The 27,943-nt window shown below is 42.3% G+C and overlaps 1 protein-coding gene across 1 annotated transcript; it reads left to right on the plus strand.

Annotated features, from left to right (window-relative positions):
• The first annotated feature begins 2,294 nt into the window (after positions 1 to 2,294).
• On the plus strand, positions 2,295 to 27,912 carry cnot10 (CCR4-NOT transcription complex, subunit 10). Its single transcript, XM_034101951.2, has 19 exons — positions 2,295 to 2,504; positions 4,226 to 4,317; positions 13,117 to 13,278; positions 13,399 to 13,549; positions 15,032 to 15,168; positions 16,648 to 16,725; positions 16,806 to 16,889; positions 17,303 to 17,420; positions 17,575 to 17,724; positions 18,767 to 18,966; positions 22,811 to 22,932; positions 23,185 to 23,361; positions 23,758 to 23,838; positions 23,916 to 24,029; positions 24,112 to 24,242; positions 25,368 to 25,400; positions 25,528 to 25,655; positions 26,773 to 26,848; positions 27,527 to 27,912. The coding sequence occupies exons 1-19, from the start codon at positions 2,405 to 2,407 to the stop codon at positions 27,667 to 27,669; spliced, it is 2,277 nt and encodes a 758-aa protein (XP_033957842.1). The 5' UTR covers positions 2,295 to 2,404; the 3' UTR covers positions 27,670 to 27,912.
• Positions 27,913 to 27,943: the final 31 nt, after the last annotated feature.

The raw sequence follows: 27,943 nt of genomic DNA on the forward strand, positions 1-27,943 counted from the left end.
AGAAATACGCCCACTGAGGGTATGCATTGCAGCCCAGCACAGCGGCTTATGTCGCGGAGACTGAGAACCCTTCTCCCTGTGGCCGATCAGCTACTGGTGCCTCAGGTCGTCATGGGTGTTTCTGACAAGCTGAAAATGAAACATCAAGCAGCAAAGCTGACATATGACAGATCAGCCAAGGATCTGCCGGAGCTGAACGTCGGCCAGCCCATACGGATGAAGCCACTCCCAGGAGACAGGACGGGCAGATGGAGGAGAGGTGTGTGCCTTCAGCAGTTGGGACTCCGGTCCTATCTGGTCGGTGTGGAGGGGACCACGTATCGGCGCAACAGGGTTGATCTTCGACCAGCAGAGGCGGCCCTTCTCCAGCCGTCAGTTCTCCCAGAATCGGCCCCGGAGCAGCCTGCGAGTGGGGGGAGCGCCAGAGAGGTCGTTGGCGTCCCCGAGGAGTCTCCAAGGCCATCACCCCCGGGGTCGTCGCGCTCTTCCCCGCAGACTGGGGATACACCATGCCGTGAGTTACAGGGCCGGGCCATCTCCCGGAGCGGACGGCTGATTAGACCTCCTGACAGACTTGACCTCTAGGTCACGCACACATACACACACACACACACACTTGGACTGTGCGCACTCCAACACACATGGAAGATAAAGATTGAAAAAAAGTAGAGAGATTGTAAAAGAGATTGTAAAACAAATGTGATTGATTGTTCTGAGTTTATTGCTGATGTGTTCGGATCCGGCTATTATTGAAGTGTCTCTGCTATGTGCACTATTTGTTGTTGAAATCATTTGATTAATGTTCTGATTGAAGGTCAACAGTTTAATGGCAGTATTGATCCTGTGTTGTTACTTAACAAAAGGAAGGGAGATGTTACAGGGTGGTTTAGGCTAGGTTGCAGCTCCACCCTGTGGACGTATTGTGCCTGTGTTATATATATATCTGCCTCACGTGAATATACCTCAGTTGTATGATTGCCTGCTTAATGTGAATACACGGCGTTGAGACACAGCCTGAGTTGCCTTATTCATTAATGCACATACATCCACAAACACGTTTCACACGTGTATTAGAGCATTTCATATGTGTGTGTGAGTGCGTTTCACATGCGTGTATACCAGTTTCGTGTGTGTGTGTGTGTGTGCGTGTGCGTGTGAGTGCGTTTCATATGTGTGTGTGAACGGTATATCTGAATAATGTCCCGTACGGCCCCTCATAGCCCCTCCTCCAACACACACGAACGCGCACATGACCAATGAGGGTACGAGATAATTTTGTGCATAGATGGAAGGCTGACCCTTATACATCCATGAGGCTGACAGGCAGGTAGGCCATCCAGTTACTTTAGCCGGGCCAGCTCAGATGATTGGTCGTGCTTTTTACAGCACTACGGCTTCCACAGATGACATTTTTTATGGATTTGTTGTCAAAGCACAAGATATTCATTGCTAATGGGATGTTAAGAGCATTCCATGGAATATAACAAAAAGTATATCTCGAGCCGGTTTCTCAAACTTACCTACCCCACCTTTAACTTCCCTCTGACAGCAGCAGCAACAGGTATCCTCTGCTCTCTCTGCTTTTTATAGATTTATGTCTACACCCACTTCTGACACAGTACAAAGACCACAGTGTTGTTTAACAGGTTATTTAATTAATCTCCTACCTAAATCGTATGTGTACACATGTGTTAATGTGTGACGGCTTGTCGTTTGGTCATGTAAGTGCATATACGTTTACAATTCTTATTCAAACTTAATCTAATTGTTTGATCTCGTTGTAAATAATATCAAATACATTATGTGTAAATCCTGATAGTTTTAAAGATTGATGTAGTTATTTATATATAAATCATATTTATCTATCACACACACACAAATCGACATCTAAGGCGTGATAACACTGGTTACAGGTGCCCATGTGTTCACTGAATAATATATGCAATTCTCATGAATTTAAATAGCCCTACAGAAAGTAAGCTGGAAACTCATTGTCAAAAAAAAAAAGGCTTTTTTCTGAGAAAATCATGAAAAGATTAGTAGAGATACCTGGTTGTTACAGAACAGCAAACACGATACATTGTAATCTTATTGAATATGATACATTGTGATGTGTATCTTGGCTGTGTGGTAGACTACTAGACAACTGTCTTTTTGCCAGAAACACACCTCTCTTTATTATTTATGGGGCATTAAATATTATATTGACAAATAGGAATGATATGAAGAATGCTCTTTCAAACGGTGCTGACATGTGCATAACAGCAGGGGCGCTGTTGCGGTATAACCAGTTAGTTGCAAACTGTCAGCAACGCCGAAGAAGAATCTGTTTAGAGCGGACACTATAGCCATCTTCTGTGTGAAACACTGATGATAAGGTATTCACGGATAATTTCAACGTTACATGTGCCAATCAACGGAATTAAATCCAATCTCAACGGAACCGACTCATACAGGTTTTCTAACTATCCTCGAAAAGGCCACAGATATGGCAGAAAATACAGGTGAGTGTGTTAGCTAATGCTAGCTGCGTAGCTAGATATAGTCAATTTAAGCTAATGCACTTTTAACGCACATTTTAAAATTAATTACTGGTAATATACTTTGAAGATAATATTCACCCCGATGCTCAGTTTGTCCTTAGTTTGAGACGTGCTGTGTAGCATAAGGCTTAGTTTATCTACAGCGCCCGTGAACGTAAACGTTAGCCTAGCTAGCCGAATGCATGTTGCCCAAAGACACGTTCAGGCAGAACTTAATTCACAAATGTCGCATTGAAGTTTTTTCTCTCAGTGGAAAACATTAAGGACATGAACAAGTCTTCAGACGTCCAGTGTTAACGTCTCCAGCCTGGTAAATACGGCTGTCGTATAATCCGCCGAGTACCGATAATAATAATATGTAGTTTAATCCCACATCAGTGAGCAGGCTAATAGATATGCTAACAGTTAGCGTTGTCAGGGTGAACCAAGGCAACGGCTGAGACGTTTATTTTATTCAAATCAATTAATGCATTCTGAATAAAAAGGAGGATTTAAAGATGTGATGAACTGTTAATGTTCCTTTTCTTAAAATGGCACTTAAAATTCTCAATTAATCCGTCAACTGTCACATACCGTCATGTGAAGTGCTACTGTATTTACTACACAAGTACATGTTTCTCTTTCGTGTGTAATATCTACTCAGCCAATCATGCGTAAAGCATGTGGAGTTGTGGTTGTTCAGACCAAACATTATAATTGAGAGGATATGTGCAGACTGAAAACTGGTAATATACTTTGAAGATAATATAGACTGAAATATATGTGCAGACTGAAAACTCACCTCGTTCGACTCCACTTCGAGCGATAGAATTACTAACAAAGCACTTACATACTAATAAAGGACTGGCTTATCTAAAGCCAGTTGAGTAGCACTTGAAATGTTTTGGCTCTATGAAACCTGATGTACTTATATGATTCTGTTTTCTTCTAGTTTGTATCTTCTTGGTCGAATGCACTTATTGTAAGTCGCTTTGGATAAAAGCGTCAGCTAAATGCAATGTAATGTGATCTAAGAGACTTTGAGCATGGTCTAGTTGTTGGTAGTTTAGTATCTGCTGATTTAACCACAATAGTCTTCACAGTTTACAGAGAATGGTGTGAACAACATCAGACTGTTGTTGATCGGAAGTTCTGTGAGCAAAAATGAGAGGGATCAGATGAGACTGTTTCAAGCTGGCAGGAAGGCAACAGTAACTCTTTTAACAAGGCGGGACAACAGTGTTATGCAGAAGAGCATCTCTGAAAGCACAATATCATCCGTGAAGTGGACCGCCGACAGCAGGCTCCAGTGTCAGATCAGAACAGGAAGCTGGGGTTACAGGGGCTGTAGTGCAGGTTCACCTCAACTGGACCAAGCTTGATTTCTGCTCCCACATGCGGATGGTAGGGCCAGCATTTAGAGAGAGCTACCAGTATAAGCAGTGTGGCCAAATTCCCTCCCGACCCTTGTCAGTGAGATATAATTGCACTGTTTAAATGCCAAACAGTGCCCATCCCTTATGGCTACAGTCCACACATCTACCTCCAGCAGGCAAATGCTGCATTCACAAATCACACATCATATTAAAGCGGTTCCACCAACATGACAATGTGTTCAGTGATCTCCATTTTAATGTCAAGTCTCTATTTAAGTGTGATGTTATGTAACCTTGACATTTGTTTCTCTCTTTCATTTGGATCAGAACAAAACGAAGCAAAGCATGACAGCTCATCGTCCCCTGGCGTGACAGACCAGGAGAAAGAAATAGCAGCCAGTGCATATGAAGCATATTTGGTAAGTCTTCCTTTCATAACATACTTTGAAATCCACTACATATATTTTGGCTATTCTCTGCAGTCACACTGTGTCACCTTTCAAAACTGTTCTGCAGTGTCAACAAAGTGTACTTGCAACACTTACAGAAAGACAGTCAGCAATAAGCATAGGGTCACATTTGTCTCCATATATAAATTCACACATTTCTGACTTCTGGCGAATGTAATTCACCTTGTAAATTAGCTTACTTCTTCTCTTAGTGATTGCGATACCTTCTGTATAATTCCTCCATCAAGAGTAGAGATCCGAGCTGATTGTAGCTGATGGATTGGATAACAGTTTCACACAAACACCCTAATGCTGTCTTTCTCCATGGCACAGAAACTGAAAACTGAATTTCACCCTAGGGGGATAAATAAAGGTTAATTTTCTTCAAAGAATAGCAGTGTACAACAAAAACCCATAGTGGCTTCTTGATGAGTTATGGTAATTAGTTAAAGTGACCTTCTAGCAGCAGGTCATATCAGCTGTCACTAATAATGTGAGAAAATTGATGACCAGTGGCGAGCCGTCAGGGCCCTCTCTCGGAGGGCCTAAGATAGTCTTAAAAATAATATTTGAAAACATTTTTTTTCAAATATATATTGTTTTAGTTATATTTTTCATTAGCTTTACCAAAATAACTTGCTTTAATTGTATTTAAAATAACATTTCCAAATAAATAAATCCTTCAAATCTGCCTGTTCAGTTTCTGTTTGAATGTGAAGGGTTAAATGAAAAAAGCTTATTACTGTGAAGACAGGAACTGATTGGCAGTCCTGCTGTAGTAACTCAACGAGAGAGTAATGTCAAATTACAGTACAATTGACCAATCATATCTTCCCTCTAAATGGTTGGGCTTTAGGTATAAAAGTCACGGCTCGGCACTGTTGATGACAGAACAGACCTAAACTCATCTGTGGTCTGGTTTAGGTGTTGTAACAATGTGTGTTTCTGTTTACTTTAACCCTAATCTTATCTCTAATCCCAACCTTAACCTAACCCCAGTGTGAGAAAAAGTGTTTAGAGAGTACTTGTCCATGGACAAGTGAGTTTGGTAATTTAGTTGTCCGAATGGACAAAAATTGGGGCCACTGGAATCTTCTTCTTCGTCATCGTATTTTACATTTTCCCACGGTTTTTACAACACCGCTAACGTAAGTGAGCGGTAAGATTTGACTGCATCACACATAGGGTTGGGTATCGTTTGGATTTTAACGATTCCGGTTCTGCTTTTCGATTCCGGTTATTTTCGGTTCTCGATTCCGGTTCTTTGAGAGGGTAAAAATAAGTCCCATGACAAACTGGGAGAAAAATATATTTATGAAAACATTAAGTCAAATCTATATTCCTATTTACAAATCACTTCATACTGTTTAATTTCTTACGGTTATTGAATACAATTATATAAAAATAATCTCTGCATTGTTTAGTTAGTTATAAGTGGTGCAGTTTGAGAATGTACAATAGGCCCAGTCTCCTCTGATGTTACACTGCAACCTGCCTGTGAGACAGAGTCCAACCACACATCTCCAACACATAGGCCTAATAATAATAATAATAAATAATACATTATTATTATCTCAAAAAGAGAGATGCTAACAAATAATCTAGGAAGTTTAACCACTTGGATTAACCCGGAGGTGACAAGTCTCTGTCACCCTGGACTCAGATTTGAACTTCTACGCCCATTTAAACAAAGTGACCAAAATAGCTTTCTTTCATCTCAGAAACAGAGCGAAGGTAAGACCATTCATAAATCAAAATGATGCAGAGAAGCTAATTCATGCTTTTATATCTAGCCGACTAGACACTGCAATGCACTATTCACTGGTCTCCCCAAGAAAGCTATTGGAAGACTCCAGCTCATTCAAAACTCTGCAGCTAGACTACTGACGAATACCAAAAGGAGGGAACACATTAGTCCTGTCTTAGCTACTCTACAATGGCTTCCTGTAACTTTTAGAATTGATTTGAAGGTGCTTCTCCTCACATACAAAGCTCTAAATGGACAAGGACCCAGCTACATTGCTGACTCTCTAATGAACTACACACCTGCCAGAACACTGCGATCATCAGATGCAGGTCTATTAGAGGTCACCAGCTTAAAACCTCTCTTTACCAAAGCATTTTACTGGTTTTACACTATTATACTGCACTATTATACTGCACTATTCTCTGCGATTGACATTGCACTATTTCTCTATGTTTTATTCCCCATGTTTTTATTTTTAATTATTTTATCCCACTTTATGCTTTGCTCTTGCTGCCTGTTTTACACTGATTTTATGTCTTATTTTGTACTGATGTAAAGCACTTTGAACTGCAATCCCCTGTATGAAAGGTGCTATACAAATAAAGTTATTATTATTAGGGCCCGAGCACGAGAGTGCTAGGACCCAACGGTGTCCTAGCATGAAGTGCAAGGATACCTATTGTTATTCGTGGTATTATTATTATTATTATATAATTACGGAATCCTTGTTTTCAGGCCTTTAGGATGCTGAAAAAGTTGTATAATTTTGCACGGACGCCAGGATCGGTGAAAAATTTGATATTTTGGAGTCAATTAGTTCAAATTGTCCAACCCGCTCGCTAGCGCCACCTATTTCAATTCCATTTTGGAAAAATTCACAAAGTCCCACCATAACTCCGAATGACCTGACATTTTGCAAACATATCCGGGTGGACCTGCTCTACAAATAACCCAATTGGAATCCTTAGCTCCTTAGCTCTAAATTAGCATAATTTTAAAAACACTTAAATATTCACTTAAATTTCAATTTTTAGTTTATCAACACCAAACTTCGTATACAGTATCGCCGGAGGGTCATACACATTACCCTAGGAGATGAGCATGTTCAAACGATAAATATTTCCGCCATGAATTAAAACGTACTCGCAAAAAGGCGGGGCTTAGAAATAAATGCTCCTAATTCATCAACAATGTATCCAAACATCACAGATTTTGGTGGAAACGTTAAATCTGTCTTGGGGAATAGGCACACCAAAGTATTTTCATTTTGGACTATAGGGGGCGCCAAAAACACCACCAATTTATAACTCAAGAGGGGATGGACTAATCTTTTTGTTTTTTATTTACACATACTTTCGGGGCGACTACAAACTTATATTCAAAGTGTCGCAACAAGTGCAGAATGTGGGCGTGGCCTATACATTATTTTTAAATTGCGATAGCATAAAATGAGCTTCGGACGCAAAACTTGGGACACAAGTCAGATCCCAGGACTTTTTCGAAAATGTAAAAAAAAAACGTACATTTTCAAAAAAGCTGCTCACTAGTGCCCCCTATTGTGTGGTAGTCACATATAGTTTCTCAAAACTTCACGAATTTTGGCACAGACATTTCTCATGGAATTGCGGATATATTTGTAAATACATTCCATTAGCCCCGCCCCACAAAAAGTCGGCCATTTTGAAATATGTGCGTTTTTCAGCCATTTTACGCACGTTCTTGCGAACTCCTCCTAGGGGAATGATCGGAAAAATTCCAATGCAGGACAGGTTTAGCCCCTATCCCATATGATACTTAATTGAGGAGCACATTTTTGAAAAATTACTCGTGGAGGTCGTAAGCTAACAGCGAATACACCATTGTTGACGATTTACATGTCGCAAATTACTCTAAACTACTCGGATATAGTTATTCCGATATTCACGAAACGCTGTATACATATTGCTATTATGATTGCACACATATTTCAAATTGCCTTTCATTAGCTCCGCCCCCCAGAAAGTCGGCCATTTTGAAAAATGTGCGTTTTTCAGCCATTTTACGCACGTTCTTGCGAACTCCTCCTAGGGGAATGATCGGAAAAATTCCAATGCAGGACAGGTTTAGCCCCTATCCCATACGATACTTAATTGAGGAGCACATTTTTGAAAAATTACTCGTGGAGGTCGTAAGCTAACAGCGAATACACCATTTTTGACGATTTACATGTCGCAAATTACTCCAAACCACTCGGATATAGTTATTCCGATATTCACGAAACGCTGTATACATATTGCTATTATGATTGCACACATATTTCAAATTGCCTTCCATTAGCCCCGCCCCCCAGAAAGTCGGCCATTTTGAAAAATGTGCGTTTTTCTGCCATTTTACGCACGTTCTTGCAAACTCCTCCTAGGGGAATGATCGGAAAAATTCCAATGCAGGACAGGTTCAGCCCCTATCCCATATGATACTTAATTGAGGAGCACATTTTTGAAAAATTACTCGTGGAGGTCGTAAGCTAACAGCGAATACACCATTTTTGACGATTTACATGTCACAAATTCATCCAAACTACTACATTTCCATTTTTGGAAACCTTTACAAAGTGGCACCGTAACTCAGAATTACCTGAAATTTTGCCCACTTATTCGGGTGGACCTACTCTACATATTATGTCCTGGAACCCGAAAGCTCCACCTCCTTCATTTTTTTTTAATTACCATAATGTTAAAAACAGTGAAATATTCACTTAAATTTCAAATTTTGGTTTTTCAACACCAAACTCAGTATACAGTATCGCCGGAGGGTCAGACACATTATCGTAGGGAATGAGCATGTTCAGTCGATAAATGTGGCCGTCAGTACTCTAAACGTGTTCGCAAAAAGGCGGGGCTTAGATAGAAATGCTCATAATTCATCAACAATGTACCAAAAAAACACACATTTTGGTGGTAAGGTTCAGTCTGTATTGGGGAATAAGCACAAAAAGTAATATCCATTTTGGACTATAGGGGGCGCCAAAAACATCACAAATGTATAACTCATGAAATGATGGACGAAATCTTTTTTCTTTTTTTTAGACATACTCTGGGGATGAGTATGGACTTATATTGAAAGTGTCACAACGAATGACAATTGTGGGCGTGGCCTGTACTTTTTTTTTATGACGATGTGCTTAAATGTGTTTCAGTACGCAAAACTTGGGACACGCATCACAGCCCATGACCTTTTCAAGAATGTAAAAAAACCGTAATATTTCAAAAATACTGCTCACTAGCGCCCCCTATTGTGTGGTAGTCACATATAACTCTCAGAACTTCACGAATTTTAGCACAGACATTACTCATGGAATTGCGGACATATTTGTAGATACATTCCATTAGCCCCGCCCCCAGAAAGTCGGCCATTTTGAAAATGTGCGTTTTTCAGCCATTTTACGCACGTTCTTGCGAACTCCTCCTAGGGGAATGATCGGAAAAATTCCAATGCAGGACAGGTTTAGCCCCTATCCCATATGATACTTAATTGAGGAGCACATTTTTGAAAAATTACTCGTGGAGGTCGTAAGCTAACAGCGAATACACCATTTTTGACGATTTACATGTCGCAAATTACTCTAAACCACTCGGATATAGTTATTCCGATATTCACGAAACGCTGTATACATATTGCTATTATGATTGCACAGATATTTCAAATTGCCTTCCATTAGCTCCGCCCCCCAGAAAGTCGGCATTTTGAAAAATGTGCGTTTTTCAGCCATTTTACGCACGTTCTTGCGAACTCCTCCTAGGGGAATGATCGGAAAAATTCCAATGCAGGACAGGTTCAGCCCCTATCCAATATGATACTTAATTGAGGAGCACATTTTTGAAAAATTACTCGTGGAGGTCGTAAGCTTACAGCGAATACACCATTTTTGACGATTTACATGTCACAAATTCATCCAAACTACTACATTTCCATTTTTGGAAACCTTTAAAAAGTGGCACCGTAACTCCGAATGACCTGAAATTGTGCCCACTTATTCGGGTGGACCTACTCTACATATTATGTCCTGGAACCCCAAAGCTCCAACTTCTTGATTTTTTTTAAATTACCATAATGTTAAAAACAGTGAAATATTACCTTAAATTTCCATGTTTTCTTTTTCAACGCCAAACTTAGTATACAGCATCAGTGGAGGGTCAGACACATTACTGTAGAAAATGAGCATGTTCAGTCGATAAATATGCCCGTCATTAATCTACATGCTCATCACTGCTGTCACTTCAGCCTTACATACTTTTACTTATAATTAAAAATTACATCTGTGTGCCATGTAGTACTTGTCATTTTGCATAATACTGTATATACTTATTACATTGCTGTTAACATTGTCATTTTTTAAATACTGTCTACACTTAATCTACAACTTCTCTCATATTATTGAATCTACATTGTGGTTGTTATATATTTATCTGTTATCTTGCACTTCTTTGCGTCTTAGGTTTACATTTAATTGTTGCTGTGACGGACTGCGGAGCTGAGCAAAACACACACTAACAGTTAGACCAAACACACTTAGCTATTCCATCTACCTCTGGAACTAGCTAAACTAGTTATAAATATGTTTATTCTTCACTGTCGGCATATCGCTACCTGGTTGATGCAGGAAAAATGGTACCAACACAGTTGGCGCACATGCCTAAGATTTCCTGGTCAGAAACAAAGGAACGCAAAGTCAGGTAAACAATTTAGAGGGATGACAAACGGCTCATTTCGGAGGACTGAGGGGGGGGACCAGCAACCCTCCCCGACAGGCGCACGGACGCGAGGGCCCGCTCATCACTGCGCGCACAAGTGCGACCGCAGTTTTAATTATTATTATAGCCTATAGGCCTGGCGCTTTTCTACAACTCAAAGAGCTTGCACGCTTACACATGTCCTGCAATACACATGCTGCAGCTGCCCAGCTGCTCACTGTTTGTAAAAGTAAATAAATAGTATAAATAGAATTTCAATAATGTACTTTCTATACCCTGCTTCATAAACAATACTGACATCCCTGTGCTCCTCCGAGTCTGGGGGTCCGGGGATGTGAGGACAGCGCGAGGACACAGACAGGGAGGCTGCTTCACTTCATAAAGGAAATGGCATCAATATTAACAACACAGGAGCTAAAACGCTTAGTAACCTTCATTATGTGTTAGAGGAAGAACATAAGAAAGTTTGACAAAGATGAGGCTGTTAAACGGGCAGCGGATCCGCTGTGTGTAGAAAGAGAGAGAGGGACGCTGAGCTGCACCGTGCAGCGATCAGCTGATACGGAGAATATAGAGAGAGCTGCAGTCCGCGGGGCTCGGCCTCCTGTCCTCACAACTCTTAATCCCGGGAACGGACAATTGTTATTTGTCCGATATTGTAAATAACACGCCCCGGACGGTGGGACGTGTACTTTTTTGCACACTGAACCCTAATATACCTACTTTACCATAATATCATTTAAGCCCTTATCCTGTTGGAAGTGCCACTGGAAGCGCTTTTTAAATCGGGAAAGGATCATTAACTGAAGGGAGACAGTGAAAACTCTGTAGACAGTCAAATATCTTGTTTACATGTTCACACAATTTAGTTTATAAGACTGATCCCATTCACGTAGTGCAGGTGGCAGAACACTAAAGCACTTAATGTGAATTATTTGTTAAAGTCTCCAACAAATGCACTATTTTCTCCTTTTAATGTAAGATAAAACTACAGTCTTTGTTTGCCGATCATGTAAGTTCAATCAGAAACAAATGGTTTATAAATATATACTGTTGCATTGGGTGAAATATTCCTTTACTCTGGTCAACATGTAGTTTGTTTGACTCATCTTCTTACACAGACACGTTATTATTGTGTTGGCCAGACATGGAGCTACTCAGAGATAACTGTCAGAAAAACACTTCGCAAGAAAAAATGATGTCATTGCGTTAGACTTTTTCGTTGTCCGTCATTGTGACGGACAGGATCGTAACATTTCCGTCACAATCCATTATTACCAGTCATTTTATTTTTCATGTTTTAATGATGAGATGAGACATATTTAATATTTATGTTTGGGTACTGAGCAGCAAATGTTCATTCATAAAAAAAAATGTATGATTCATACAGAACTTTTAAGGGCATGGAGAAAAAAAAAGATGGACAGGGACACCGACCGACCGTGTGGTCACTTTTCATGTCAACACGAACATGAATGATTTATTTTTTCCTGCACTGACAGCAAAGGGGGGCAGAGGCTGCTAAAAACACCGCCACATTGTGTCTAAACAGGCAAATATGAACAATGCCATTGTTTTAAATGAGACCATTACAATCAAAATATGAACAAAAAATGTACAAGAACAACTCAATTGACCTGCTGTAGCCTGAACGCTGATTTCGGCATCGTCGTGCACCCTCGGACAAATCCCTTACTCATCTTAGCTTTTCTACAGATGTCGCAGAACATTTTGCCATCTTCCCTCCTCGGCCACTTAAACTCTTGCTCCCACTGAACCCGGTACTCCCGCTTGAACTCCTCGCCACTTGCTTGCCCCTCTGCCGCTGGCTGAACGTTGTCAGTTTGAGTCTTACTGGCTTCTGCTTCATCCTCCACCGCATCAATCCCTCTTTTCACCTCGTTTATCCACGCCATCACAACTACTGGGCTTATTAAAAAATCTTCGGACGATCAGCTGCCGTGACATTTTGCGATTGCTAAAGCCGGTTAAACAACGAGGTAATCAACGAGTCAAAAACAAGACTAGACAATAGCTACTTAATATACACACACTCGCCACCAACTGGACAGGGGTGTGAATGACTAAATAAGACTACAGTAGAGTACAGTAGATCGCCCTCAGTCGACCTGGCCACTAAGGATGTAATATAATGTGGGCCGCTGGTGGACATTGTGGCGCTGTTCCGAGTTGTGTTCTAATCTGTCAAAATTACGGAATGCTTTCAGATTTTTCCGTCATTGACGGAAAATATTCGGTTAACGCGACCTCTGGTCATGTTGTTCTTCACAGAGCGGGAAGTACGACGAGTCACTCAAACACCTGGAAACCCTGCAGGACCTCAACAAGGAGGACTATAAGATCGCTATGAACAAAGCCGTCGTAGAGTTTTACAAAAGCAGTCAGACTACAACAGGGACTCTGAAGCAGACACTACTGGCAATGAAGAACCAGGTAACTGCTGAATGTCATGTTTACAGGGCGTGTTGGGTCAGTTTTCAGTATAAGTTGTAGACTAACCGTGCTTCTTCCTGATGTCTCGCATTTCTTCTCACATCACTCTTTATATCTCAGGTTCACACATCGGCAGAGGACATTGATGGGTTGGATGATGTAGAAAATAGTTGGCTGTACTATAATCAAGCCATCATCCACTATCACATGCGACAGTACTCTGACGCCATCGCAATAGGAGAGAGGCTCTACCAGTTCCTGGAACCGTTTGGTATGTTCTGCTGTTACTACTGACAATATTCCATACAACAGCTGGTTGATCACCCAACTGCCGATCCATTGTTTTCCCGATTCAATCTCAAGGACAGAATCATTCAATATTTGATAAAACTCTATAAACATGTATTATCATGTAAGTGAATACCTTTTAGGTGTTTGTAGCTTTTTGAGGACATTGTTCCTTGATAGCATGTGACAAGCATTTTTCGTGACTTTGACAAAATGTTAAAGGATTTAAGGACATGACATTTAAACTGGATACTTTTATGAGTGTAGACAAAAAGCTGCATAGTCTTGACTTATTGTGTCTTTAATATTAGAAAATGCTGATCATATCGTGACATGGATGTGTAAACCCACCGTTTCCTTTAACCTAGGCCCAATTCCATACCACCCACTACACTACCACACCATGATGGAGTGAACTTCGTCTTGAGTCACACTCACAGCTGAATAAGGCACTCTTTAATGTGTAAGGTGTGAATACAGCAGCAAGCTTTGGGACAAACTAGTCTCTCTCTGTCATAAAGAGTAACTGTGTTTAACTTTTTGTAACCATGGTTTAGATTCAGCATCTTTTGGTCAAAAATAATAAACTAATGGTGTTTATTTTTTGCAAACCTCTCAGTCCCTTTAAATAAAAAACGTTATGATAAAATGAGCAAGTCTACCATTTGATAGACTAGACACAGTTATATGAAGGGTCAGGGTTAACCCTTTCAACACAGTTTTCAAGTCTTTTACCTCATTCACACCAACGGTGTTTCAGGGCCGGTTCGGAGCTGGAGCTTGAAAAGCACCGGGTTTTCCTGTTCACACCCAGCCTCTTAGCTCCGGAATCCAGTTCGTTTCAAGCACCAAAAAATTGTCCGGGCAGAGCAAAAGCACCGCATACGTCACGCTTACGTTGAGGCGGGGGCAGGGGCGGGATCAACTCCTGAACAACAACAGAAAGCCGGAGTTTTATCCAGTTTGTACACAACGATGGAGAAACTTAACAAGCAGCAGTGGTCCACTGAAGAGACCAGCTACCTACTGGGAATCTGGTCTTCCGAAGAGGTACAGAGGAAGCTGGAGCACAATCGGCCATTGTTGTTGTTGTTGTTGTTGTTGTCGGTGTCAGCTGTGAGGAGTTTCCGCACGGTTTGGCTTTATGAAGCAGGCACGCAAACGGTTACGTCATGACGCAAACGATGACGCAATGACGCAGCACCAGTCGGACTCTGGGCGGTGTGAAAAGAGCCGGAGCGAAACCGAAGAACCGGTTCTGAACCTGAAAAGCTCTAGCACGGAGCTTGAACCGGAGTTGCGTCGGTGTGAATGAGGTAAAAGAGTCTGAAACCTGTCCCACTAACAGGGTTTATATACGGAGGGGGCATCCCATCATCCCATCATCATCTGAAAGTATTGTACATATATTTTCTAAGGAACCAGGTTTTGACACACAGTCCTTTTTATTGATTTGTCCTTGCAGAGAAGTTTGCTCAGGCGGTGTGCTTCCTGCTGGTGGACCTGTACCTGCTCACCTTCCAGCCAGAGAAGGCCCTCCACCTGCTGGCTGTGCTGGACAAACTGTCCACAACAGGAAGCAGCAAGAACGGCAAAGGAGAGGTATGGCTACAGCTGTAAACACTTGTATCTAGTTATGTATGGGCTCAGTCTCATAATACACACATGCACACAGAAGGATTCACACTTGTGTTTTTAATGCACACACAAATGTGTTCCGTTTCATATACATGTAAATAAAATCCAATTTACAGAAAAAGGTTTTACATATGTATTTTTGATCCTCACATATTTGTTTTCCATATAAACCTCTGCACCTGCAAACACAAACAGCTTTCTGTGCACGGATCGCTGTGCATTCGTGTGTGAGTTTTTTGAGACTCCCCTGACGGTCACCCGATTCATACTTGTAATTTTTTCTATCTATAGCCAATCAGATGTCTCCTCCATTCTAAGCCAATCACATGAGCGCCCCCCCACGAGGGTAGATTTCTTGCGTTCATGACGTAGCGCTTCATGTAGGCTACGCATTTTGCGCTGTTCGGAGCTGACAGGTCCATGGAGCCTGCCTGCAGGCGCTAATCTCAGGACACCTCCACTCTCAGAACATTGCCACTTTCCGAACAGGAAATGCACGCAAATACAAGCCTTTATATTATTAAGGTACAGCACCACTTTCCGAACCATTGATGAATGCTTGTGCCCAAAACGGCAGGCAAAACCGTTTTAAATGTGTGTTTCCTGTATGGCGAATACAGCTGCTTTATTTATGTCTGTACGAAGTTGTTGTGAGTGTGGAGGGAGCAGCTACAGGTTAGCTTACGCTAATCGATCAGTGCACTACGAAGCCAGTGCTAGACAGTGAACTGTCAACGGGGGGAGCCCCGCCGGTCATTATCGGCCGATATTCACTCGTAATAGTTTGATCGGTGCTCTCTATAAAGGCCGATCAGGAGAGCTGGATCTGATCGATATGGACATAAACGCGAGTGAAGTATAACTGGACGCGAGAGAGAGATCAGATCAGCTGCTGAGTCTGATGGAGACACGCCGCTCTGCATAATCACCTGAAGCTCCGCCCTCTGTTTAGCGAGCTGACCGGACAGCTAAAAATGCGTATGTGTGTATAAGTGTCATGAACGCAATAAATCATACCCTCGTGGGGGCGCGCTCATGTGATTGGCTTAGAATGAAGGAGACATCTGATTGGCTATAGATAGAAAAAATTACAAGTACGAATCGGCTGACCGTCAGGAGAGTCTCAAAAAACCCACACACGAATGCACAGCGGGTTGTGTTTGCAGGTGCAGAGGATTTAAACGGAAAACAAATGTGTGGATCAAAAATACACATGTAAAACTTTTTTCTGTGTTTGGATTTTATTTACATGTATATGAAACGGAACACATTTGTGTGTGCATTGAAAAACACAAGTGTGGATCCGGAAATACAAGTGTGAATCCTTCTGTGTGCATGTGGGTATTATGAGACTGTTCTGAGCCCATAGTTATGCAGTTGCGCCTGAAGCCACTAACTAAGTAAAGATATACTTAAATGTTTGAATGCTGTGCTTGATTCCAGAGTTCAAACAAAGATGGAGCCAACCAGAAGGCAGAGTTCACAGCCATGATGGAGGCCGCCAAGTCAAAGATGCACCAGGTAAGAGCTCATAGATCCCAGCTACCCCCCCCCCCCTGTTCCAGCCTATGTGACGTGACTGGCTGTTGTTTCCTTTACAGTACAAAGTGAGAGCCTACATTCAGATGAAATCCTCCAAGGCCTGTAAGAGAGAGATCAAGTCAGTGATGAACACAGCAGGGAACGTGAGTCTACACGATGATGTTGTTCAAACAGTGTGGGGGGGGGATGTGATGTCATGAGGGCTGGCAGGGTTACTTTAAAGAGCCCCTATTATGCTTTTGGGGTTATCTCTTTCCTGCAGGTTTTTACATAGGGTTTTGTAAATGGTCAGCAAAGACTAAAATCCCAAAGTTTCTCTCCCACACACTTTAAATCCTAATGACCTATTCCCTTTACATGTAATAAGTTACACCCCCAAGCCAGGATGTCGTTGTTTTTGAAAGGTGGATATAATGTTTTAAAGACTTTCATGGTATTGACATGGCACAGATTTAAAAAGAACATAAGCCACAGTGCCAGACACCATGCTGATGGTTCTCCCAGTGTATGTCGGTCTGTGTGTTTCTCTCTTACCTTTTTCCTGTTCCTCCCTCAGTCTGCACCTTCACTTTTCCTCAAGAGTAACTTTGAGTACCTGAGAGGAAACTACCGGAAAGCAGTGAAGCTGTTGAACAGTTCCAACATCGCAGAGCATCCTGGACCCATCAAGACGGGTAAACACTCCTCTACCTCTTTATCTGAAAAGCCACACAGCTACTTACGGTTCAGATTGCTAAAACATTGTCTTTACTTTTGATGCAACTTGCCTTAGTAGTTTGATTTATTTTGTATGTGTTTGTTAATGGTTGTGCATCTTGTCTCATACAGGGGAATGTGTTCGATGTATGTTCTGGAACAATCTGGGCTGCATACACTTCGCAATGGGGAAACACAACCTAGGCATTTTCTACTTCAAGAAGGCGCTGCAAGAGAACGACCACACGTGCGCACAGCTAGGAGACGGCAGCAACGCGCACGGTGAGGCTGGGGCTAGACTTTGATTTGTCCAGGTTTTTATAGTTTGTGATGTTTAGATGCACTGTTACTCTCCGTCAGCACTTTCACCGGAACTGCTTTCTACTAAATAAATAGTCCCTAATGAAAACAGCTGACAGTGAGATTTATGGATTATCCAGAGCAATGAGGACATTGTTTCTGCTGAGGATTTTGTTTAAACATTATTGTCAAATGTTGTGAACACTTCCCAGGTTTTTTCAGCCGGCTTTTAAAATATTCCCCTAAAAACTAAATGGGTGAAGCAGCTTTTATTCACTGCACTATGAGACTTTGGAATACCCTGCCAGGACATATGTGACCTGCTCTATCGAAATCAGTCGCATTGACCCGAAGACACATTTTGGTTGTATACACTGTTGGAAAGAGGAGATTCCTAGCTTTCCAATGATATCAGGATTGTTTTTGTGCTCAAGCTAAATATGTCGCATTATATAATGACTATCACAGAGTCATCATTTTGAGATCTGTCATCTTCCCTTTACACGCTTCTAAAATGTATTTATCGTGTGATTTTGGAAATAAAAGTTTCATATTCTGAAAGCCAAGACTTTGTTTATTTAAAATCAAACAAAAACACCCAAACCCCGGAAATCAATTTGTTTACGCAAATCCACGTTTATTTTGAAATGAGCCGTTGAGACTTCCGACTGATTTCGATGGAGCGGGTCACATATTGGAGGCAAACGATTGGAAACACATTATTTTTTTGTCCCCCTATAATTGGTCATAGTTTATTATTATTGATTTTATATTGCCTTTTTTAATTGTTTTATTGTATGTATTTATTTTGTCTTGTGTTTTGTATTACTTACTGAGAGTAGGTTATCTGTTGTGAACTTTTGGATAATTTAGTTATTTAATTTATTCTCTTCCCTTTTTTACCTCCATTGTTAAAGCACTTTGAGCTGCATCCTATGTATAAAAGTGCTATACAAATTAAGTTTTCTAAATTATTACTATTATTATTATCACCACGGTAAGAAGATGTCTTTCTCTTCTCCAGCTAAGAAGTTCACAGGTATCCCGATGTGCGCTCTGCTAGCGAACAAGCGCTACGAGCTGCTGTATAACTGCGGGATCCAGCTGCTGCACATCGGAAGGCCTCTGGCTGCCTTCGAGTGTCTGATGGAGGCCGTGCAGGTGTACCACTCCAACCCCAGACTGTGGCTGCGCCTGGCAGAGTGCTGCATCTCTGCTAACAAGGTGCTCACACTTGACTGAGAAACCTCCTCATTTCACTTCAGCTCTGTTGCATGTTGATTTTCCTTTTTACCCTTTATGCTTTTGGTGGTTTTCCCTTTCCTGTAGAGTGTTATAGGTTTTTGTGCATGTAAATGGTCACAAAGTTCCCCCCAAAGGGCCTTTCTCTCCCAAACACTCCCCCACCCTGCCTGTAACGATTAGACTCCTTGGTTTACTGACAGACTACGTCACATTCACGCTTCTATTGGCTAGCACTCCAACACATTGTATGTGGGGGGGGGGGGGGGGGAAGAGAGAGAGACATCTAAGGCCCCGGCCACATGAGGACGAAAACGGCTAAACGCATAGGATTAACGCAAACGCAATTGCAAAAAAGCTTCCGTCCACACGCAATATTCACCGGATAGTGTCTGTCCACACGAGACCGCTCCGTTTAGCTCCAACCGCTGGAGAAGCTGCAGTACATATGCAGGAGCCTCTACGTGGCGCTGTAACTTCCTCCACAAAAGCAGCGAAGAAGCATGGTTGTCATGGTTGCCCTTCTGTTTATTCTCTGCGGTGGGGGCCGAGGGAACCGGGCAGAGTTTTTCGCCAGTCAGCGTGTATTAAAGTTTAAATCTTCCGACAAAATTATAAAAGTGCCGGTCAAATGTCTTCTTTGTTATTTATTCAGCTTTAAAACAAATGAATAACGAATCTATATAATATAATAATAAAATACACGGAGCCTCTCTTTTTCCTCCCTCTCTTTAGACAGCGCCAGTGTCTGTCTCATGCAGCAGCTGATCCAGGAATGAGTGACCCGGCCGACAGTAAAAATAAACATATTTATAACTAGTTTAGGTAGTTTGAGAGGTGTCTCCGTCCTGTCAGATTAGACTTCACTCGCGTTTAGGTCCATATCGAGAGAAAGCTAAATAATCTGAATTCAGTGTGCAGTTTACTTTGACGCGGGGGTGAGCAGCAGAGGCGGGGCTATTGCCTCATCATTATCAGAAAATGATCGTATAGGGCAGGGGTCTGCAACCTTTTTGACCAAAAGAGCCATTTCGCTCCTTTTTCTCAAAAAATGTTTTGTCTGGAGCCGCAAAACATATTTCATAGTTTTTTATTGTTATATCAGACAAAAACTACAGGTTTTTTTTGCATTTATTAGGCTATTTATTACATGATATAAAACTGTTAACCTCTAATAAGAAACAAAGAACTTTTATAAGGAGAATTAAAAATAATACACAGGCTTACTTTAAAATAAATTAAACACAGCACTTGGGGAGTCCTCTGCACATTTGAAGGGGGAAAAATATTATTAAATGGGCCCACTTTGAAATAAATAAAACATATCTGCACCCTAAAAAGAGTTAAAGGTAAGAATGGAGAAACCAGCTCGAGTGCGCTAGAATTTGAAAGTACACAACCGGAAAAAATATGCCTCTTCCTTCAGACTTTCTTACAGAGTCCCTCCTCCAACACACACGAACGCGCACATGACCAATGAGGGCACGATATAAGTTTGTGCCCAGATGGAAGGCTGACAGGCAGGTAGGCCATCCAGTTATTTTAGCCGGGCCGGCTCAGATGATTGGTCGTGCTTTTTACAGCGCTACGGCTTCCAGAGATTAATTTTTGTATGTATTTATTGTCAAAGCATTTAATATATTCATTGCTATCGGGACGTTAAGAGCATTCCATGGAATATAACAAAAAGTGTTTTCTGAAATAAATTACATACCCCATTGAATTATGTCAGCTGTCTTCCTCTCCCTCGTAAAGGCTGCACCACCGTTGACAACTTCTCTCTACATATCAAACATACCGGTAAACCAGCATCGTTTGCTGTGAAAGCATACAACTCTGTCCACGCAGAATTAAATCCTGTGTTCCTCCGGTACTTTTCTTTGATTTGTCCATAGTTCGCTCATCGAGCCGGGGGTTATTCGCCTCCAATAAAAGGCACTCGCGCGGGACCGGAGCAGGATGTGACGCATATTTTAGTTGACCTAATTAAAACCGTTTTGTTTTTTATTTATGTGTCACAGTATCACCTCAAAATACAACATACGAAACATTTTCAACCATGCAACAAAATATAAATAGTCCTACAAATACTTTTATTTTATTCTTATTTTTGTCTAAGCTCAAGGGAGCCAGAGCAGAGGGCTTAAAGGGCCGCATGTGGCCCGTGGGCCGCGGGTTGCCGACCCCTGGTATAGGGCGTACACACGGAGCCGTTGGACCCCCCAGAGCCTTGCGTATGCTGTTCTATCCACCTTGGGACCCGTTATCGTTTCCGCAGTCGTTTAGTGCCGTATTCGGTCATCCTTGTGTGGCCGAACGGTCTATATGACACAAAACAGTAACGCAAACGACCGTTTTTGTCATCGTGTCGCCGGGGCCTAAGCAGAGGGTGAAAAGAGGTGCTGCAGCACAGGCAGTATGAGAAAAATAAAGAGCTTTTTGAACATTAAAGCATGGAGACATGTCAGAGGAGATCAGGGGTGGGGAACCTTTTTCCTCTCGAGGGCCATTTCAATGTTTTCAACATCCTCAGAGAGCCGTACAAATTATTGACCTCTGCTTAAAAAAACAAAAATCACAGCCCATTCATTTCGCCTTTCTTTCATGCTGTGCAAAGAAAAAGCAACCTCTTAGTCCAGATATTTTTACCATGACTCGCGCATGCATGCACGTGCACGGTGTGGCATGACCACCAAAACGGAAAGATATGGACACAAGATGAGTGCAAATGTATTTAGTTTTCTATCCATGTGAACATGATTTAAGTGGGGGGGGGGGGGGGGGGCCTAACCTCCTGTAGGGGGGTCCGGGGGCATGCTCCGCTAGGAAGATTTAATTTTTTTTAAATGTTGAAGTTAAAAGCATCTATCTGGTGCACTTTGAGAGCAACATTAGGAGATCTATGGATACATCTCTCAACACCCAGATGAAACGGAACTGTAAGCACATTTCTTTTTCTTTATGGATATTTTACAAATCACTCCCCTTTCAAACTGTATTCTTGTTCATTAATAACAACTTTTTTTACTGTCATATAGTATTTTATACCTGTTTACTTTATTGTCTTATTTTTTTATAATATATAGCTGGTTGTAGAAAAAGCTTCTTATATTCGTTAGCATAGCTAGCTAACCAGATGCTAATAACAACAAAGTTATTGACTGTATGATCAGTATGACAGATGAACAGATCGCCACTGGGCTTTCAACTAAAGACACAGCCATGCAAAAACTGCAGCATGTGTACGGCTCCTTATGGGTACTGTAATTTCTGAAGTGCCGGAGCGGCGTTCTGGTGCTCTCAGTCAGAACTGCACCCCTGTCAGACGAGACATATACCACGTGATGACACATTAGGCTCGTGTTGTGTTCAAGGACCTTGGCCAGGAAAAATGGCCACTCGCTTGTTTAATTTTTTTGCGGTCTAGGTTTCTTAATTATTTATTTTTTTGCTTATGTTTATAAATGACCTCAAGGGCCGTACCAAATGGTCTCGCGGGCCGCATACAGCCCGGGGGCCGGAGGTTCCCCACCCCTGCTGTAGAGGCATAAAATACACTTATGAACCTGAAAATGAGCAGAATAAATCCTCTATTTCAGCGTTGGTGTCTGTTGTTAGCGTAGACAACCTTGCACTCCCTAAGTAGTTTTTGGATTTAAGTGAAAGACATTATTTATTTAAAGTGGAATAATATGTAATATTGGTCACTAATTATTCAAGAGATACCATGGGCACACCAACTATTTGTTGTTGAACATGTATTTCTAAAGTAACGTTTACTCATTGTAAAGATTTATAAAGGTGAACAATGTCTGTTTGTTTTCAGGGATCGGAGCAAGAAAGCAAAGGTTTACCTTGTAAAAAAGGTATAGTTCAGTCTATTGTCGGGCAAGGCTACCATCGCAAGATCATCCTGGCATCGCAGTCTACCCAGAACACTATATACAGGTCAGTGTCCACACAGTGTGTACTAACTGCTGAAACTAACTGCATTTATATGAAAAACTGGGCGTGGATTAGTTTAGCATGAAGATTAGGAACTGGGGAACAGCTACTCTGTCTCTGTCCTAAGTAAAAACACAATACCATTGAATATGACAAGGTCTCTTGCAGAATATATATGACAGCATGTTTGACTCTAATAATATCGTGTGTGTGTGTGTGTGTGTGTGTGTGTGTGTGTGTGTGTGGTGTGCGCAGTGAGGGCCAGTCAGCAGCTATCCCAGTAGCCAGTATGGAGTTTGCAGCCATCGGCCTGAGGAACGCGCTGCTGCTGCTGCCTGAACACCAGCAGGACGCCAAGACAGAGAACGGCTCCAAGATCTGCAGCCAGGCAGGGAGCACAGAGAGCGGCAACGAGAACAGCGACCCCTACAGGTCACACGCGCACACGAGCACAAACACACTAAAAAGTTGTATCAAGATTAATTTAGTCTTACCTCAGTATAGATGTCAAATTCAGGTTCCCCTAGAAAAATGGAAATGCGTTTTACTACAATTGTGAGGGTGAAATATGATCAGTGCACGGAACATTAACACAACTCAGTAATGTGATGTTGGCGCTTACCTGGGTCAGGAGCGTCATCTCTCTGCTGAGCATGTTGTACTCCATATAGTTGCTGTTAGAACTAGGACTGTTTGAGCCTCTATTTGCTCAGTTAGGACAGCTTTTCTGTCGTTCACAAGAATATTCATAATCTGATCCACCGTAAAGAATGGCTTCCTCTTGACTGAAGAGCTGCTGTTTGACAGTTGTGTGATGATGTGTTGCAGTGGGAAGGGTCCGGAGGCCGATAAGTTCCTGTCCGCTGCACCATCGTCCCCTCTCAGGAAACAGGAAGTGGAGAACCTCAGGTAAACACTGCTCTCCTCACTACAGCCGACACATCAGCTGTGACCCGGCTGCACACTCACCTCTGTTTGATGTGCAGGTGCTCCATCCTGGCCTGCAGTGCCTATGTGGCGTTGGCACTGGGAGACAACCTGATGGCGCTGAACCACGCTGACAAACTGCTCCATCAAAACAAGGTGTCCGGATCGCTCAAGTGAGTCACAGCATCAGTGAAGGGATCAGCTGGTCGTCAGCCATGTTTGCTCTTGTCACTCAGCCCTCTGCTCTCTATGCAGGTTCCTGGGTCACCTCTATGCTGCTGAAGCCCTCATCTCATTGGACAGGATCTCAGACGCTATCGGACACCTCAACCCAGAGAACGTGAGCGACGTGTCGATGGGGGTGCTGAGCAGCGAGCAGGACCAAGGTCAGGGGCCGCTCCACTGTCCTCTACAGAACACACTGCTTTGATTTAGGGATGGGAATTTGAAAGCAAATGTATATTCGAATATTCGACCCCCCAAAAAACGGTTAACCGGAATGTACATATCCTATATAAAAAAATAATTGGAAATTCTTTTTTCCAATAATTTTTGGAATTAAATAAATACATGTTCAAATAAGTATAGAAACCAAGTCGAATTTGTAAAATGTATTGAACTGGTGATCACAGTTTGACAGCTATAGGCCTACAGCTTTCATGTGCGGAGGCGAATCACAATCAGCCAGCTGTAGAGAAGACCCTCTCAGCTGGAACGGAGGTTGCGGGTATAGCAAGGTATAGTATGTATATAAGTTTAATTTGGCATAGTTTGACCTCTACACCGCACTCACTAACCTGGTCGAAATATTTCCACACATTACTCCTTTTTGACGCCATGTAGGACTTCCTAGGTAAAATATGTTGAATACCGGCTAAACTAAATCTCTCCTTTCAAAATGTCTATGTACTTTGCCGCCACACACGGTTGCCAAGCAGCGCTTATTGTTGTTTAGGCTGGCCACTCATGTGTCGCGAGTGTTGACAGGGGGCGGGGGAGCACGCTCATGAACTGTTAGCGCCGTAACCTCGCAACGGCTGCGGAGCGCATTTGCGCCACATTTGGGCCTAAGATGAGGTTTGAGTCTGCGTGATCTGCGTGTAGGGAGGGGCAGCAGCCATGTCATTGGCTAGAACTAGCTAGATCTGATGGATTTGGACATAAACGCGAGTGAAGTATAACCGGACGCGAGAGAGAGAGATCAGCACCTGCAGCTCTGCCCGCTGTGAGGGACCGGTGAGCGGAGCAAAACACACCTTTAGACGTCACCTAACACATTTAGCTATGGCACGGTCGTATACATTGAATTATTCAATTTGATAATATGTAATCAACTTAGGCATCCCTCCCAAAAAAGAAAAAAAAATATATATTATATTATATATATATATATATATATATAATATTCATAACTCATATTCGAATACATGAATAATTTCGAATATTCGATTAATCGTTCCCATCCCTCCTTTGATTCGGGGATTAATGCTCGGCTTTGTTTTCGTCAACAGGTTCAGAGAAAGGAGAAGAGCCTGTGGAGGCCTGTGAGTAAACATTCAGAAATTCATCTATGATTGAACAAAAATGATATGTACAACAGAAAAAAAGAAATGATTCCTTTTCAAATGACATCAGAATACTAAGTGTGTGGTGTGTGTGGTGTGTGTGCAGCAGGGAAGCAGACCCCCCTGTGTTACCCCAGCAGTGTGACGTCAGCCCGGGCCATGATGCTCTTCAACCTGGGCAGCGCCTACTGTTTGAGGAGCGAGTACGAGAAGGCCCGCAAGTGCCTGCATCAGGTAACCATGACGACAGCTACATGACTTGCATATACTCATTAGGTGCAGCAATGTAAGCTTGTTGTGTAAGGCAGCAGTCAGGGTTTCTTTCACAGTGCATCAAACTCCAGCAACAGCCTTAGGTTAGCATAAAGCAACACAATCCCAGAACAGGACAGCACAAGTAGGTGAACATGCCTAACATAGCAGTGCCTCTGAGGTTAGCTCTGGAGCTTTGTGTGAGGGCATGTTGTTACTGCTGCAGCAGAGACCGCTCACCCAGATGGATATGGTTTTCAAAACCAGTCAAATGTCAACGATGCAGAAAGGTTAAGAGTGTGTGGCAATCTGCCTTAGCTGCCTTCACTGAATCAGTGGTAAAATGGCTCTGTGCTGATATTGCCGTCCTTCTCCTCTATGAAGCTGTGGATGTATCGAGAGAAGTGGATACAGTGTTGGGGGTGGGGCCTCGTTTATCCCTCATGAAGTGAAAAACAGCCTGACAGTCGATACTCGGATCATCTGGGCTTAAAGAGCATGCCTACATTTCCCTTAAACCCAGATTCCCAGTCTTAACCCCGCCTCCCCATCATTAAGCCCCACCTCCCACCCAAGTGAGTTTTACAACTTTTGAGGACCTAATGATTAAGGGCTATTCAAGTGTTCATACTGGGAAGTTGCTTCTCCTCTTTTGTCCTGCCCAAAAGGCTTTATATGACACCGAAGTTGTTATACCACCTTTTGCTTGGTCACTTCCTGGGAGCTCTGTGGTGCATGACTCCTACAGATTGCCCCAATATGCGGCTCGCAACGTTCAAATTATATGAAAATGGAATGCCACTCCCCTTTTTTAAAGCGCAACCAATGAGATGACCGCTGTATGAAGCAGCACTAGCAATAATTTCAGGTAACCATAGAAACCAAAGTAACTAGCTGAGCAAAGAGCAGATTGCTGATCACTGTAAGGCAGCTTTATTCTGCCTCGTTCCTCACAAGCTTCTATTCACAGTCGATATGATGGCTTCAAGTATGTTGTGTGGAGGAAAAAACAATCGTCTCTTAAGTATAGTGCATTCTCTACAAAATGGTGTTAAGTTATAGTTAAAACGTTACAATCTCTTCTTTTCTTCTTCATCAGGCTGCATCTATGGTGAACACTAAGGAAATTCCACCTGAAGCCATCCTGCTGGCAGTGTACTTGGAGCTGCAGAACGGTATGCCACACACTGAAATCAACGAAACATTTAGTTTCTTCATTTGGAATAACATATGTTCAGAAAGATGTTTACTTATCCTTTAAATCTGATAACTTTGTAAAGTTTGACAAAGATCTTGGACAGTGAGGACAGGCATCATGATGACAAACCCGTTCTCTGGTCACTGTCTTTTTTTAACGTAATGATGTCCATCCAACTGCGAAACGGCACTGCGCTCTGGTGCGGCACATCTCAGGGGCTGCAGGTCACCTCCGCTGGGTTTCACATGTGCTCGGCATTCCTTGCATAAAATGTGGGTTTATAAAACGCCATTTTTCTTGAATCCAATATGCTTCCAAAAAACAGGCGTGATTTAGATGCCAGTTCTTCTACTTCATCCCACATCATTTCATCACTGGTCTCTTTCCCTTCAGCTCAAATCCATGTGCTCGACTCATCGACTGTAAATGTACCGCCTCAGCCACTAGCGTAACTTCTTCTTCATCTGATAGCCAAGTATATTACCATGCAGAGGGTGAATGAATGGCATTGACATCAGGTCAAGGTGTCTTTGCAATACGTCTACCCTAGATGTTGATATGACAATAGACTTCTTGATATATTATGCAGCCCTATCCATTAGTGGTATTTCCTTAGATTAAGTGTGTGTTAAAAGTGTGTGTGCTGCGCCCTCAGGAAACACCCAGCTGGCCCTGCAGATCATCAAACGGAACCAGCTGCTGCCCTCGCCGGTCCAGAGGGTCTCCCCAGACTCCCGCAAGAAACCCGTCCAGCCCATCCAGCTGCCCTCATCCTTTACACAAGTTCAGCGCAAATGAGCCTCTCCAGCCAACCCAGACCCCCCCCCTCTCAAACTTCACCACACACAGTACCCCCCTGAGGAGCCTTGATATTTATAAAGCTACTTCCCCTCAGCACCAGGAGCCGTTTGAAATGCAGGAGACGCTGCAGGCACGAGGAGAGCGTCAGCTGCAGCGCTCACTGTGGACTGTTTATTTCCATTTAAATGAGGAATCGGTGTATTGTCTGAACATTGAAAATAAATTTTATTTACTGTACAACATGTGTGACTCTTATACTACAGTCTGTTCT

The sequence above is a fragment of the Pseudochaenichthys georgianus genome, chromosome 16, assembly GCF_902827115.2.
Source record: "Pseudochaenichthys georgianus chromosome 16, fPseGeo1.2, whole genome shotgun sequence".
NCBI classification, from domain to species: Eukaryota; Metazoa; Chordata; class Actinopteri; order Perciformes; family Channichthyidae; genus Pseudochaenichthys; species Pseudochaenichthys georgianus.

What these genes read in the sequence shown, in the direction of transcription:
- cnot10 (XM_034101951.2), top strand. Translation starts at nt 2,405, where the DNA reads ATGTGCCAATCAACGGAATTAAATCCAATCTCAACGGAACCGACTCAT. An exon ending in CCAGTTCCTGGAACCGTTTG is followed by an intron (nt 13,550 to 15,031) that starts GTATGTTCTGCT and finishes TTGTCCTTGCAG; the next exon opens with AGAAGTTTGCTCAGGCGGTG. An exon ending in CAGGAAGTGGAGAACCTCAG is followed by an intron (nt 23,839 to 23,915) that starts GTAAACACTGCT and finishes TTTGATGTGCAG; the next exon opens with GTGCTCCATCCTGGCCTGCA.